At 54.3% G+C, this 14,629-nt stretch overlaps 5 protein-coding genes across 5 annotated transcripts; 1 reads left to right on the top strand and 4 right to left on the bottom strand.

Annotated features, from left to right (window-relative positions):
- Positions 1–753: 753 nt before the first annotated feature.
- Positions 754–2,157, bottom strand: PG986_005941 (phosphoglycerate mutase-like protein; the record flags this gene model as incomplete). The annotated part of the gene is made up of 2 exons (XM_066842163.1): positions 754–2,090; positions 2,154–2,157. The coding sequence occupies 2 exons, from the start codon at positions 2,155–2,157 to the stop codon at positions 754–756; spliced, it is 1,341 nt and encodes a 446-aa protein (XP_066702025.1).
- Positions 2,158–3,138: 981 nt separating this feature from the next.
- Positions 3,139–4,197, bottom strand: PG986_005940 (acid phosphatase-like protein; the record flags this gene model as incomplete). Its single annotated transcript, XM_066842162.1, has 1 exon — positions 3,139–4,197. The coding sequence occupies one exon, from the start codon at positions 4,195–4,197 to the stop codon at positions 3,139–3,141; it is 1,059 nt and encodes a 352-aa protein (XP_066702024.1).
- A 2,867-nt stretch (positions 4,198–7,064) lies between these two features.
- On the top strand, positions 7,065–8,411 carry PG986_005939 (translocation protein sec63; the record flags this gene model as incomplete). The annotated part of the gene is made up of 3 exons (XM_066842161.1): positions 7,065–7,509; positions 7,581–8,137; positions 8,214–8,411. 3 exons carry the CDS (start codon positions 7,065–7,067, stop codon positions 8,409–8,411), a joined length of 1,200 nt encoding a protein of 399 aa, XP_066702023.1.
- Positions 8,412–8,675: 264 nt separating this feature from the next.
- PG986_005938 (uncharacterized protein) lies at positions 8,676–9,777 on the bottom strand (the record flags this gene model as incomplete). Its single annotated transcript, XM_066842160.1, has 2 exons — positions 8,676–9,382; positions 9,486–9,777. The coding sequence occupies 2 exons, from the start codon at positions 9,775–9,777 to the stop codon at positions 8,676–8,678; spliced, it is 999 nt and encodes a 332-aa protein (XP_066702022.1).
- Positions 9,778–12,207: 2,430 nt separating this feature from the next.
- Positions 12,208–13,527, bottom strand: PG986_005937 (uncharacterized protein; the record flags this gene model as incomplete). Its single annotated transcript, XM_066842159.1, has 1 exon — positions 12,208–13,527. The coding sequence occupies one exon, from the start codon at positions 13,525–13,527 to the stop codon at positions 12,208–12,210; it is 1,320 nt and encodes a 439-aa protein (XP_066702021.1).
- Positions 13,528–14,629: the final 1,102 nt, after the last annotated feature.

The raw sequence follows: 14,629 nt of genomic DNA, 5'->3' as shown, positions 1-14,629 counted from the left end.
TCAAGGGCCCAAAGGCTCCAGCGTGCTACCTCCTGCCAGCGCGAGCAGGATGGAGCTTGGCCAGCTAAAGTTCCGAGAACAAAGGCAGCCAGCCAGTGCTACGTGCAGAAACGAGACCCCAAGGCTGGCAGGCTGCTAGCTGGGGGTTGTTTTAGTGGGTTTCAAACACCCACAGGGGGGTTAACTCACTCAGCCAGCGCCCTTGGGGAACTCTACCTAGTGGACTGCGGAGTGCTGCAAGCTGCTGCAGGCTGCGGGCTGCGGGCTGCGGGCGCCTCCCCCGAGAATGGTGCCAATCAGTGAGCGACGACGCCGGGTCTCTCTGTCCTCTTTCCTGTCAGTCAGTGAGTGAGTGAGTGCCTAAGCCACTTCATCAGCACACCATCAAGTTATCGTGTCTTCAACCATACGTGCAGTGAATCCATATTAAGTTTGACAGAGTGGCCTTGCTAGCCATCTCCCAGCCTCTGTGTATGTCTCACATTCGCCCATTTCGTTTCGAGTGCCAAGAGGTGGCTTGGCTCCCGCGGAGGCCAGGACAAGGTTTTGCACCTAGCATACGAAATCGTGTTTATCACTTCGTATATTTTGGCAACAAAAGCTTGCTGCTGCATGCTTGTTTATGTATATCAATAATTATACGTCATTAGTGAGGCCCTCAAACGCACAAGATCCAAATAACACAACAATCACCACTAGACTACATACATCTAGGCACATGGACCATTCATAACTGTATCGGTGTAGCATGCTCTAAGCGAAACACTGACCCCATTTCCCGCCAGCTCTGGCAAAGCTGAGGCTGTCTACAAAGCGGCTCAGCCTGCAACGTCCCAAGGTATCTGCATCGCAGTTTTGCAGCGGAATGACTCTATCATTCACCAATACTCTGACCAACTCCTCGTCTGCAGAATCACCACAGGTCATCTTCTCAACGTACATCCTGGCTGCGAAGGACACTGTCCAGCTGGATGAAAACCCCTTTGTCTCCCTCGGGGAGGCCTTCGTGGTGTTCGAGAGGGGCTCAGTAGAATTGTAGAGACCCAGTGCAGCAAACACCCCGGTCATGTCGTTGTCATGGCTGAAGTCGGCGTATAGCGACCGGTTCAAGGGAAACGTGTCCGGAGAGCCGTCCAGTGTCGTGTTCGTCGTTGTCTCGTCCACCACAGCCTTCCCCGTCAAGCGAGCAATGAGTTCGTTGACAAAGCCAACCCCCTGGGTGGCGCCCAAGGGATTGCCGTTTCCGTAGCCGTACCATTTGCCAAGAGTTTGGTAGTAATCGTATCCATTCCACTCGTCGCGGGTAAACAGGCCGCAAAATGGTGATATCCTTCCGTTAATGTCGGCAACCGTGTTGAACGGGCAGAGGTCCATCATGAATATCGTGTCAGCCAGACTCAGATTCGCGCCGGGCAGGTTTTGGTTGAGTTTTTTTGTAATCGGCGGTGCAAAAACCTGGAGCCAAGCCTCCTGCGCCTGGTCTTTGACAGATGAGACCGGTCCGTCTTCAAAGGCCTTGCAGTTCGCATGGCTCAACGTGTTGTTGAATCCTTCGTCTTCGGGGATAATGAGCATGTCGTACGGGAACGAATCAGTCTCGTTGGACAACTTGTCTTCGAGGCGCGACTGGTGAAACCCTTGGGTCCAATTCTGGGCCGACTCAATCACACGGCTCTGGCCCGAGGTTCGTACAAATGGCACGGCCTGCCTGGTCAGGTGCTGGTACCGCTTATAGAACTTGATTCCCGAGTTCACCAACTCCTGTTGGCCGAATGGCGACAACTCATCGGCGCCCAGGGTGTAGTTGTAGTCGCTGAAGAAACCGTAGCCTTTGCCATATTCGGTAACTCTATCATGGATGCGCTGGATTAAGGCACTGTAAATGGCTGTTTTGGATGCCGTAGGATCGCGGGCACCGTGCCGCGAGAGTATCTGCGCGAAAGTGACTTCGCACCCCTTTGGAGTGGACCGGCTGATATCCGAGTTGACCGAGTAAAACGGCGAGTATTGACCCCAAGAGTGGGATATCTCGGGCGAACATGTGAACCCATGCAGAGCAGTATCACAGGATCCCGTCGCGGGGGGATTGACTGTGTGACGAGTTAGCGTTACGGCGATAGCGGCGGAGAGTGTAGGCTGGGTTAAATACTGACGCATAGCTGGCCACGGAGAAGAGGGCTACTACAATGAGAACACCGACCATGGCGAGTTTCATAATCGCGTGTCTGCGTCCTTGGTCAGTCCAAGTAGTAAACGCCGGCGGTTGCACAGAGCGGCTGTGTGCTGCCGGAGGCAGAGGGCTGTATTTATGTGATGTGGGCAGCCATTCCCACTGCCGGTGAAACATGGTCGCAATGTCATCTTTAATGCCCATGATGGGGTCGGTCGAAGTGTAGATGAACACAAGGTGGCGCGCAATATGTGAGGTAGTACTCGGCAGTATTCAAGAAGCAATCGGTGTTCCAGCACACGTGGGCCAGACCTGCAAGCCTCATTCGACGCCAGTCAGAACCAATCTCAGGACCCCTGACGGCAAAGCTTAGCCTGACTGCAAATGAAGGAATGGTACCCCGAATTCTATATGCCGTGGGGTTCGCATATATATCATGAATGGACGTCTTGGTCAGGACCGCGGAGAGGCCTCTGACCGAGTGTGGACCTCCATCTGGGCATTTTGGGTTACTGCCGCTCAGTGGAGCGCGACGGCCGTGCTGGGGCAGTGATCTTGTCGTCTTCTGCAGTTGTGCTCTGGCGGTGCCTTAGTGGGTGTTCTGGACAGAACGAATGGCGATCAACATCAGATGGAGAGGCCAGTCAGTCAACAGAAATGCCGCTCTCGTCAATGATCGGATAACGGCCAAGCCGTCTCCTTCGGCGTATCAAATGCATAATATTCATTAACATTGGAGCACCGGGCGGCACTCGGCAGCTCAGCTCAATTACGACTACATACAAAAATGCCAGCGCTTTCACCGCGCGCAGTCAAGGATGAGCTTCTCCAAAATCTATATAAGGTAATTGTACCAAACAGCCAAGGCTAAGGCGGCTGCATTGGCTCGCCGTCGACCAACAATTAAAGCCCGCCTAGGCCCAAGTCTAAGTTCCCGTCAAAGAGCACCGCTTAAACAACCCATGGTATCATGCAAATACTAGTACAAGGGAAAGATCCAACTCCGTAAGTCTCACACCACCTTTGCTCAAAAGGCAACCCCCCACGGGAAACGGGCAAGCGTTGAAAGCAACTGGCCGGGACTTTCCAACGGCCCTGGCAGCGACACTGCTGTAAGGACTGGCCAGCCCTGTAGACAACGTCTGCGACTCGTCCTCGTATGCATCTCTATCAGAACTCCAATCGCTGAATGTCGCGTATGAACTGCCGCGAGACGTTTCATCCCTGGGCGTTCGCTGCACAACATCGTAATACCCGTGGTTGGACTGCACAGGTAAAGGCGAGTTCGTAATCGGTTCGCTACCGGCTCGGCTGGGACGTTCTTGCCGTCCAAGCCAATCCGCCACTCGCGAAAACGACTTCTTCTTTCGCAGAGGTGGGCGGTATTGGAGTGGCAGCGGCGGCTGTAGCTCTCGCTCTTCTGTCGGCCGCCGGAGTGGAGACTCCGGCTTGATGTTGAAATCGGTGCCAGCCACAGGCAAGACAAAGTGGGGGCTGGAAGATGATGTCTTGGAAGGGGCCGTCCGGGGGCGATCGTAGCTCAGGCGCTCGCTAAATGACGGCGCATTCGGCGGCAAAGCGGGGATATCTGGCATGGGCTCCATATCCCAGATTTTGCGAGAGCGCACTGAACGAAATGAGGCCGCGTGCTTGGAAGCAGTGCTTGGAGACCTGCTGACAGCGGTATAAACGCTGGCCAACTCCACCGCATCTTCAATGCGGTCCTGGATCTGGTCTCGCTCCAACACGGCATTGGCGATCCTGTCAATGAGATCGTCTATAGAGGGGTGGGCAGCGGACGGTGATACTGTCCTCAGATGAGCTGGCGCTGGATGTTTCACCACGCTAGAGCTTGGTGAATCAAAGACAGATCCTGTTGGGGTTGGCTTCCTGGGAATTTGGAATGACATCGGAGAGAGCGACCTGTCTGGGCTGCTGTGCTCGCTAGTGTGATGAGCCCCGATGATGCGATCAGGGGGTGTACGAGGATTCCTGACAGGCTCGAAATGCGGCAGCATGGGGGTCATTACGTCGAAGTTGATATGAAGTGGGCGGAACGAAGACGGTCGGGGCGGTTGTCTTGGTTCCGAGTGACCGTGACCGTATTCTGGATAGCTGAATGATCCGGAATCCAGGTGGCGGAAGTCGGTTGGAGCCGAAATTTGCGGCCGGCGCGGGCTCCAGGACCATTGAGGCCGAAGTCGAAATCGTTTCTTTATAGAGAGACCTCCCTGCTCAGATCGAAGCCATCTCCTCCTCCCTGGGAGCCCGCTCCGTATATGGAAAAGCTCCGTTACTGTCCATCGATGCATAAGAGGGAGGTGGCGGCATCAGTAAGGGGGGGTTGATTTAGAACAAACGAGGGCTCCTCAGACGCTGTTGGGGCTGGTATTCTTAGTTGCTGCTAGAGGCTGGAGGGTTACAATAAGTAGACAGGGAAGCTTACTATTATCATGAGGCTTCTCATCATCAAAAACAATCGAACAGCACAGGAACGAATGGGATATGCAGTCGTATACTTCGGTAAAAACCGTGTTGAATGACTTCATATTCTACAGCTTCATCGCCCGTGACCCGAAATCTTGTTGCCAAGGAACTGATGGATTAAGTACCAAAAAGAACGACCAGCGGATCTGTTGGTGCGGAAATAGAAACCAAGAAACAAAGACAACGTGCCAGTGCCAGTCACGCCAGGCATGCTGGGCCGGATCCGCGAACGGCTTTATGCAGAAAAGTGTGAGGATGCAAACTACCATCTGACCCTACCTCTCTTTTTTTTTTAGGCTCGCGCAGCTGAGCGGGCGCAGGCTCCTTCTCTTGGGGCCCGACATTTGCATGGAGGATGCCAAAAAGACTTGATGACCTTGATGCTTGGATTCGGGATATGATAGGCTGTGCGGGCTTGGTCTTCTTCAACGACGGACCAACCATGGCGGTTAGAGGTTGGGGTGTCGGGAGCCTCCCATTCGCCGACCCACCCGGTGGTGTAAGATGAACGAAGGGCGACCAGCGAGTCGATGTCTTGGATTCTTTCCTCTTACAGGACTCGCCTGCCCACCCATTGCTACTACCTCGCCACATAGTGCCGACAGGTGTGTCTCGTGTACCATGCAGATTGGCCCTTAGGAGTGGCCGCCCGTCACTTTGTTTCCAAGCCAAGGAAGAAGAGGGTTTGTTCTTTCCCCCTGCCTTCCCCCCATGGCCATGGGTTCCTGCGCCCGTCGCGGGATCGGATAACGCGCGCAGATGATCCTCTTTCTGACAGACAGACAGACAGACAGAGAGCTGGGGCGGAGCTGTTTCTGGGGCCACCAAGGGCCAAGGAAAGCCAGTCAAAGCATGCATTCCAGCAGCAACTTTGCTGCGCGCTGATGCAGCTTTCCTCCAGCTAATGCGGACGTTCCCACAGAAATCAAGGCAGTCAAGGAAACAAGGTAGTCAGTCAGTCAAAGGCCCGTCCCTACTTAGTTTAGAGAGCCGGCCACGATGGAACAAGACAGAAAGAGCCTGCCGCCTCCCGTAAGCGGCCTCTTCTTCGCTCTCAGTCATGGGATTGATGCATCATCAGTCAGGACTAGTAGCGCTCGTAAACACGGCGGCCTTGGGGCTTATGCGGTCCAAGTGCAACGCCCGGGTCGTGAGCGAGGTTGGGGACAAGGCCATAGTGGCATCATGTGTCTTAGATCTGACATTGGCAATTCGCGTGCAGCGCAGAGGGGATTCTCGCAATAGCTTCGGCAACGGCGAAGAGTCGAGGGGCAAAGATGGAGGCCAGAATGCTACTAGACAAAGCGGCGGCCCTCTGGAGCGGATGCAAAGTCAAGATGCTGATGCAAGGTAAACGAGAAGAGGGGCTAAGGGTGTGACATCAGGATGTTTATCCACACTTATTTTTGGAATCGAAGCCGCCCACGTCGAAACAATTTCTGCGATTGAAACAATCAACAAAAATGAAGGGGAAAGCCATGATAATAATAACGAGAATGTTGTATCGATCTGAAGCGCAGCGTCTAAAGATGGGGAGGAAACTGGACCAATAGCATGTGTCGTTTCATCCTGGGCTGAAACGAAGACATGTCGGTACAAACGTCGAAGCTTCTAATAATAGCCAATGAATGTGGTTCTTTTCAGTGGTGGTAAATCGATAGCACACATTTTAGTTGCAGATTGTTCAAATTCTCGAGCGGCAGTAAGTACCTACTTACTTACATATAGAGGTGGAGGAGGCCCTTTACCCTCTCGGCATTCATGGATGCATGTGTGTATGTCTGCGCTGGCGACACATCGCAGTGGAAACTGGTTGAAAATATCATATGTTAGGTCTATCTCATTGCAGCTGCTTGCATTTTGTACAATGATCTCCCTCACCTCTTTTTTAGCATCTCATAGAATTCGGAATCCTCTTCTACCTGATAACAGCCTACCCTTCTACCCTTGAAGACGCTAGACGTTACCGCACTAATCGGCAGTTCAGCTCTACCCAGCATCGCTTACACCCTTGGGGCGAGATGGAGATGGAAGGACAGCCTCACTGTATATGCGTTTCTTCTTGGTTGTGTTGGAATGTAGATGCGGTGCTTACCTAACTTATCAAATTGGAGAGAGTGGTGCAAGCGACATATTGTTATGTATTTCATAAGCTTGAGGCTAAAGTGGCCTGAACACGTTTCGTGTCCTTAAGCCAACGGACCCAATTAAATTATTGCAACCCGCGCTCTGCTCTAGTTGCCAGATATCAGTCCTGAGCTGAGCCTTCATTCAACCTTGTCCATCTAATTCTACCACTTTGAAGCGTCATCCACCAACCGGTCGCACACACCCTGCGCATCCGACCTAGACAAGCCAATCCAATTGGACACTGTTAGATTCTATTGCATCTAGTCACGGATTCAATATGGCGGACGAAGAGCAGCAGCAACAGCCGCAGCAGCAGCAGCCTCCGTCTGGAGAGCAGGGCCAGCAGCAGCAGCAGCAAGGCCCCCAACCCGGTCAACCAGGAACCATCACCTTTCAGTTCCCGCCCGGCGTCCAGCCCACACCCGAACAGATCGAGATGATGAAGCAGAAGCTCGCCGCGGATGCTGAGAAGGCTGGCATGACCATCCCCGAGTTCCTCGAGGAGATCAAGAAGCAACGCCAAGCACAGATCGAGGCCATGCAGCGACAGCAACAAATGCAGGCCCAGCAGCAGCAAGGCGGCCCACAACAAGGACAGCCGCAGCCTATTCAGCCTGGCCCTCCGAATCCCGTCGCCATCGCCATGGCTGATTTCCTGCGAGGCCAGACTCTGAAGCCCAGAACCTGCATCTTCAACGGCCAGCGCAAGGACATGTTCAAAGGTATGCGGATTATACCTAACGAGATAGTCTAGTGTCGTCTGCGACGAGTATACTGATATACCCCCCAATAGTCAAGCGTGCTCTCCGAGCCCTCCAGTCCCCTGCCTATGAGAAGGCGCGCAAGAAGAACCCCGCCCTGCCTGAGATCACGGACCGCGCCAGTCTCGAGAATGCCTTCAAGCTTCTCCCGATGTCGATGTTGGCACTGCGAGTGAGCAAGATCGACCCCCACGAGGGCCACGATCATGCGCCCAAGAAGGGCAAGCGCGTCAAGGGTCTTTGGACCGTCAAGATCGAGCAACAGCAGGAGGCCCACGACGACATGTACTACATCTGGTTCTACGAAGGTAGCCAGCTCATGCGTAAGGTCTACGCCGGCCTGGCCCTCGTCGTCATCTTCACTCTAGTCCTATACCCCCTGTGGCCCCTTGTTCTGCGACAGGGCGTCTACTACCTCAGCTGGGGCTTCTTGGGTCTGCTGGGACTGTTCTTCGCCATGGCCATTTTCCGAGTAATTCTGTTTTGTATCACCTACTTCACCAACTCTCCTGGTCTCTGGCTTTTCCCCAACCTGTGGGAGGATGTATCGTTCATGGACAGTTTCCGACCCGTCTGGGGATGGCATGAGGTAAGCTAACCATTAAATCGCACAACGGGTACTGGTTGCCACCTCATCACGACCAATTCGCTGATATTTTATATAGACTGTCAAGCAGAAGAAGAAGAAGACGAAGTCGTCCAAAGGCATGAGCCACGAGACGGCTGCTGGCTTCGCTGGCTCCACTGGACATGCTGCTCCTGCCACTGCGACGACGACCGGTACCGATACCCAGATTCAGACTGCGCCCCAGCAGCGGGCTTACGCGGCGCCTCAGGTGGAGGAGCTGGGTGATGACGAGTAAAAGTAGACAGGGGTTCAGATGCACGGCGCGGCGTTTATGGCGTTGAAGAGCCAGTCTAATATTCTAGATTGCTCTGGCGGGATGTATTTCCAGGCAGAGCAATACGGCTGCATTGTTATATTATTATATTATAGTGCTACTGAGGTCTATCCTACACTCGCACTGGCTGGCATTGAACATTATTATTGATTATGTGCTATCAAACTGTTCTTGGTTGGGTCCAAGGTATCTTTGCCGCCCTCGTGACGAGCAGAACACCCTTGTCTAGACTTCGGAGCCAGTGGTGCGTTCGTAATAATGCAAGGCGCCAGGGGTCTGGGCGCAGTTGGTTAGACGGCCACCGGTGATATTGGCGTCAACCGCAAGGCCCTGCTGGCGCTGCACGCGGCCGTAGACGTGGTAGTAGTACCAAATCTCGTTGATGACGGTGTAGCCGGCGTCGGAGCTGCCCTTGCCGGCGTCGGTGGTGTTGTACTTGGGTCCCGCGCAGCCGATGTAAGGGACGGCGCCGAACCCCTGGGTGAGGGGCCCCGTGAAGTCGGCGAGCGAGAAGGTGCTCGCGTTGGAAGGGCGGACCCCGCTGGCCTCGAGCCAGGCCCAGGTCGGCAGGCGGCGGTGGAAGGCGACGGCCGTCTCGAAGAAGTCGGCCACCTCCTCGTGCTCGCGGTACTGGGGCCCGTAGCACTCGACGTCGAAGGTGCTGTAGCAGGTCGCGTGCTTGCTGAACTCGTGGCCCCAGAAGTCCCCGTTCCGCCAGCCCGGCTGCGCGACCCAGTGCGCGTTCATCCAGGCCAGCAGGTCCAGCTTGCCCAGCGGCGCCAGGAAGGTCCCGATGTCCGGGCCGCGCCAGGCGGGGACGGGCGTCCCGTCCGGCGTGCCGGTCGTGGTGTTGGGCGAGGGGAGGGGATCGTACTGCCGGGTTAGATCGCAGTATTGGGTGTAGGACCCGTTGCAGAAATCGGGCCAGAGACCTGTGTATAGAATGCATTTGTTAGCTTTTTTCTGGACACATCAATCCATTCGTCGTCTTCTCCTTGTTTGGAAGAGAGACTGTCCTGAGACTGGATAACGTACCGTGAACTGTCCAGGCATTCTTGGGCAGCACCTGCCCCTCCGACTCGAATCCCGTGTACGTGTTCCAGAACTGCGTCGCCAGCACCAGCCCGCCGAACGTCTCGGTGCAGCACGTGTCGACGGCGCTCGGGTCCGAGGCGCCGGACGAGCACGACAGGATCGGGTCGACGAGCGAGCACGTGTGGTTCAGGTTGCTCACGCCCGGGTACAGGCCGGCGACAGCCGTCTGCGTGAAGAGCGAAGCCGCAAGGGCGGCGGCGGCAGTGATGCGGCGGCAGCGAGTGTTGGCCATGGTGGGTTCCTGGCTGTGAGGGCTTTGCAGACCAGACAGACAGAGCCAAGGTTGCGGGAGAGGAGTGCGCTTTACCAAAAGGCGGGACTCGGTGTGGGCAATCTTTATCTATTATATACCTGCTACGTATGTACATCGGTAGGTGCTCTGTGCCTACAGTATATTCGAGCTGGCTTTACGCCCGCGGCGGATCCTTGTAGCAGGGCCGCGCCGGCAGCAACCAGGATGAGAGTATTTCTAGATGCATGAAGAGCTGCGCGCATACCTACATAATCGACATGATGTCAATATGGTATCACGGCCACTTCTCATATCCCTTCTTTTTGTCCCCTCGATTTCAAATTTTCAGCCACGGTAAGCTGGGAGGGAGAGAGAAAGATGCATTGCATGGTATCAATCGTCCACCTGCTTTATCCCGGTGCTGTGAGAGGTCAATTGGAGATGGCGCTAGGGACCGCCCTGGTAGTAGTAGCGGCGGGGGAATATGCCACGGCGGCCACGCGGTGGGCCTCGAACTACACTTGCTTAGGAAGCTGCTTCGACTCTGTCGTTCGTTCCGCGGCCGACGTAGCCGACGGTCATCGGTAATACATAGGTATGGTTCCTCTTGCTGATGCCGCCAAGTGGTGGTGCGTATCGACAAACCAGGCATCTGCGAACAATTGGCTATGGGTTATATCCTCTGGCGGCCAAGCCCACGTGCCCAAGATGGGATGAAGTCCCGAACCAGAATGGTATTACATCATTCATGGATAAACCCCGAACCCAACCAATCGGCACGCAAGGTATAGGGTGTTAAGAGAAGACTCGAACCGCGAAAGGAATCACTGATACGCTTTTCAGATCACGGTCTCCAATCTGGGTTGTAGTCTATCCCCATATCAGTTCGGCTTCACGTCGCCGGGTGGTATGCATAACAAACGAACCAAGCAGCTGGAATTACTTCTCATTGGTTTACAACCAAGTTAACAACTAACAGAGTCCATTTCCCTTTCTTTATCTCAAATGACAATACCAAACCTATTCTTGATTCTGGGGAAGAATCCTTGCCACCTCCGCCATCTGCTGATAGAGGCAGTACAGGCATTCGAGCACGAATCAAATCGGATTTTCCTTCTACATCTGGCTTCTACTTCGCTTACTATTGCCGACTCTTGTCCCATACCTGTTTGGTATATTCAGAGAGGTGCCACTCTCGTATGAGCGCAGATGGGCAAAGGCATGGACACTTATTGCACTTACAGAGTCTGACCTGAGAGTAACTTTAGAATTTGATATCGAGGACTCTGGTAGACTTGATAGTTTTTTGACCCCAATATTGCTGCATATCACCATGCTCGGAGACTATCCCGCCGTCTCCTAAATCAGAAGCGGATATTTCAGTACAGACGACGCTTCCAGGTGGATGTGCATATCTCAGAGTTTTGCGATGATGTAGCGAGAGGCGAGCCTAGGAGAGAACTACCATCAAAGACGCCGACGTGTACAAAACCCTGTAGTTATCTTATGCCGGATACTCGAGGAAATATTATCGTTTCGAAGCCATCAATGCAGGCGCTCTGGTAGAACCCCAGGTTTAGGCAAAATATCTTCGCACGTGAATCCGTAGCACCTACATCATCGCCACTTACAAAGAGAAATTGAGAGGCTGCTGCGGATGGCAATAGCTATTGTTGCCGATATATCAAGGGATAAGGCAAGCATCGTGAGTAAGTGTTTCACGTTAGAGGCGGGAATGCCCGTCTCTCTCTCTCTACTACCACGTACATGCAGCTGGATTAAGAATCTAAGGTGTTGCTTGAACTGGCTAATTCGCAAGGGATGGTGCCAAATTTAGCTGAAAATGACCGGTCTAGACTATCGAACCATCTCGTCTCAGAGGTTGACAGTTGGAGCGACGGAGATACCAGGAACGCACACTCCTCCCGATATCTCGGGGCGCCGGGCCACCCGGATACGCCGGAACCCGGAGGTGTTGCATTTGGGTGCAGCACGAGTGCTTCCAAACCTTTTCGCATATCGAACATCTGACTGCTTCTGTACACCCTCCCTTAGGCTTGGACCGGGCTGACCGGCAACACGTGTTTCCTGCGTTTGACTCACTGCAACTTTGGCCGACTGGGATCGCAACTCTTGTCTAGTTCTCGTTCTATTCTTGAGGTTGATGGCCCGGACTATGGACTATTCAAGGCATCCGCCTGGGGCCCGCCGTACAAGGCACCATACGTCTCAGCTGCGACAGAGCCCGCGGTCTATCCAAATTCACTAAGAAATATATGTACATTCTTCAAAACAAGGACCATCTATTGGTGTCGTGGGGTCCCAAATACCCGCTGCTCATCGTGCATAGCGCCCAATCTATTCGACCCTAACTCCTCGCCAAATGCACGATAACCGCAAAGAACGCTCAATCTGTCGTAGGCTGCTGCATTATACAGTCTCGATGCGCTTCAAAATGGAGTCGACGTTACTGTCGCTCCCGCTGCCCTCCGGGCCACCCATCCACCGCCGCATGGACTCTAGGGCGTGCCCATATTCGATGTGGACGCTCTTCTTGGGCCACATGGGTGGCGGCTTATCCCATGCATGCTTTGCGCCTTCTACCACGCGCACACTTATCTCCTTGTCGGCATCCCGAAGACGGTGGGCAAAGGTGTGCCCTTCGGCTAATAGCATGTCGTATTCGCAGATACAAAGATGGAGAGGAGGAAGCTTGGCGAGGAGATCATCCGGCATGAGCCCCGGCGATAGACGCGGGTCATCCCTGCTTTCCTTCGGCAGCTTCGGGTAGAGGTAGGACGCGTCGAAAAGGTCTGTCATGTTCTTAGGAAGTGTCAGATCAGGCTTGGAACACGTCGTACGCTTCTGGGGCCGGCTGATAGTATAGTCCAGTAGAGGATAGAACAGGCAGAAGCCGGCAATCTTGGGCGGCGTTTGATACGCCAGTTCATACCCCCATCTCAAGGGTGTCTGCAGAAGCACCCAGCACGCCAATGACAAGCTACCTCCGGCGGAGAAGCCTGAGATGTACACGCGATCAGGGTCAATACCAAATTCTTCAGCTCGCGATGTGATTTGTATGATAGCATCTGCACAATCTTCGACCGGCGTGGGAAAAGGAAACTCCGGCGCAAGACGGTAGTTGACAGAAAATACGACAGCCTCTATACCCTTCATCGCCGCACCGGCCCAATAAGCATCATCTGTCCCCTGACCAACTACAAAGCCGCCCCCGTGGAAGTTTATGATGGCGGGACGGTTCGTCTTGGCGATAGTCAAGCGGTTCTTCGCCGTCTGCTGCTCTGAGGACTTGGGTTCCCATATCTCAACCCTGATCTTGTCTTTGCCCCTGAACTTGCCGAGAGTCGAGTCTAACCAGATGACTGCTGTAGGTGCTAGAGCTGAGAAGTTCATTAGACTGAAGCCTAAGTGGGCGGCCTGCCGGAGTGCATAGGCACGGGCCGAAAGAAGCCAACGGGAGCCTTGCTCTAATGGGTTGATGTAGTCATCATCTCCTTTGTCTGTTTCCGTTTCCGTTTCCGTATCGTTCGGGCTGGGTATTGAGGATGCCGTCGACTTGTTGTTTTTGCTGTTTTTCATACTCAGGAGCGATGTCGAGCGCTTGAGGGCCGAGGCTGATCGCCTTAGAGAGCTGCGACTGGCGGTGCGGCGAAGACCATTCGAAAACCACGAGGTCGATTGACTGGTGGGCGCCGCCGGACGTTGGGGGACTTGGAGACGATCGGCCATGGCGTTGTAGTGTTTATTAAACGAAGGATTTCAGAACGAATGTCAATCAATCTGCCCTTAGAACGGAAAGACTATGGCGGCCCGTGGGACATGGACTCAATGGATGGGTTGTAGGTACGGAATAGCAACAGAAAGGATGGTGGAAATCCGGTTACCGGCAGAAAGGAACGGTGGTACGGTGTGTTGAGGTATGATGTCAGCAGGAGGATTCTGGAGCGGGTACAGTACAACGGCATGGAGGGGAAATTGGCCTGGGCGATGTATCGGGAGATGAACGGGGGCGATCGGGGTTTAATCAGCAAGCCATCGCTGGAGTCTTCCTCGAGCTTCTCGTAGGCAAGCGGCTGGTTCAGGCACAAGGGCAGGGAAGCTGGTCGCAGGCTGGCAGGATCTGAATCAAGCAGAGTCGGCGCTGCACAGTTGGCCGGCGCCGCTGACGTCAGGTCACAAAACCACGCGTTGGGCAGATCCAGCTGCGCTTGGTAGGTGGCATGTCCCTGACCTAATCACCCCACCGGCCCTAGCATCGCTGACACATGTACACTACTTGACAGTGGTACTGTACAACCCACATCCCTCTTCGCGAGGGATTGCGCACAGCCGGGGGAGGACGAACTAGACGAATCAGAAACAAATCGCTTGGCTCTTGGCAGGCCTGCATGCGACGACAAGGGTCGTGGCAATGCGGACATCATTCAAGCATTTTGGCGGCGCCTGGGCGCCATGGCCACTGGTTGTCTGCCCTGTCTGCCCTGTCTGCCCTGCGCGCGGGACCTGATTGCCGGGCGTCCGGGATAGGTGTGACATTGGTGACATAACATCTTTAATTTTCTCTTTCATTGTTTCTAATGTTCGCCAGTCGGCCAGTCAGAGCCAGCCAGCGGCTCTGGTGCTGCCCCGAGCGGGCCCAGCCAGCCTGGAGCGAAACGTCCGGTGGATTCTCTCGATGGTATTACTGAATCAATCCGAACCCGCCCGTGCTGGAGTGCTGGAGTACTGGAGTACTGGAGTACAGGCCCCAATGCGGGTCTGGTCACTGATATCTGATGTCTTAACGTCGAAGCTAGACGGGCGGATGACGATGACGTACAGCATCTCGATG

Source organism: Apiospora aurea, assembly GCF_038362705.1.
Source record: "Apiospora aurea strain CBS 24483 chromosome Unknown utg000004l_segment0_segment0, whole genome shotgun sequence".
NCBI lineage: Eukaryota > Fungi > Ascomycota > Sordariomycetes > Amphisphaeriales > Apiosporaceae > Apiospora > Apiospora aurea.
The sequence above is the reverse complement of the archived record's forward strand: the minus strand, read 5'-3'. Positions and strand labels throughout refer to the sequence as shown.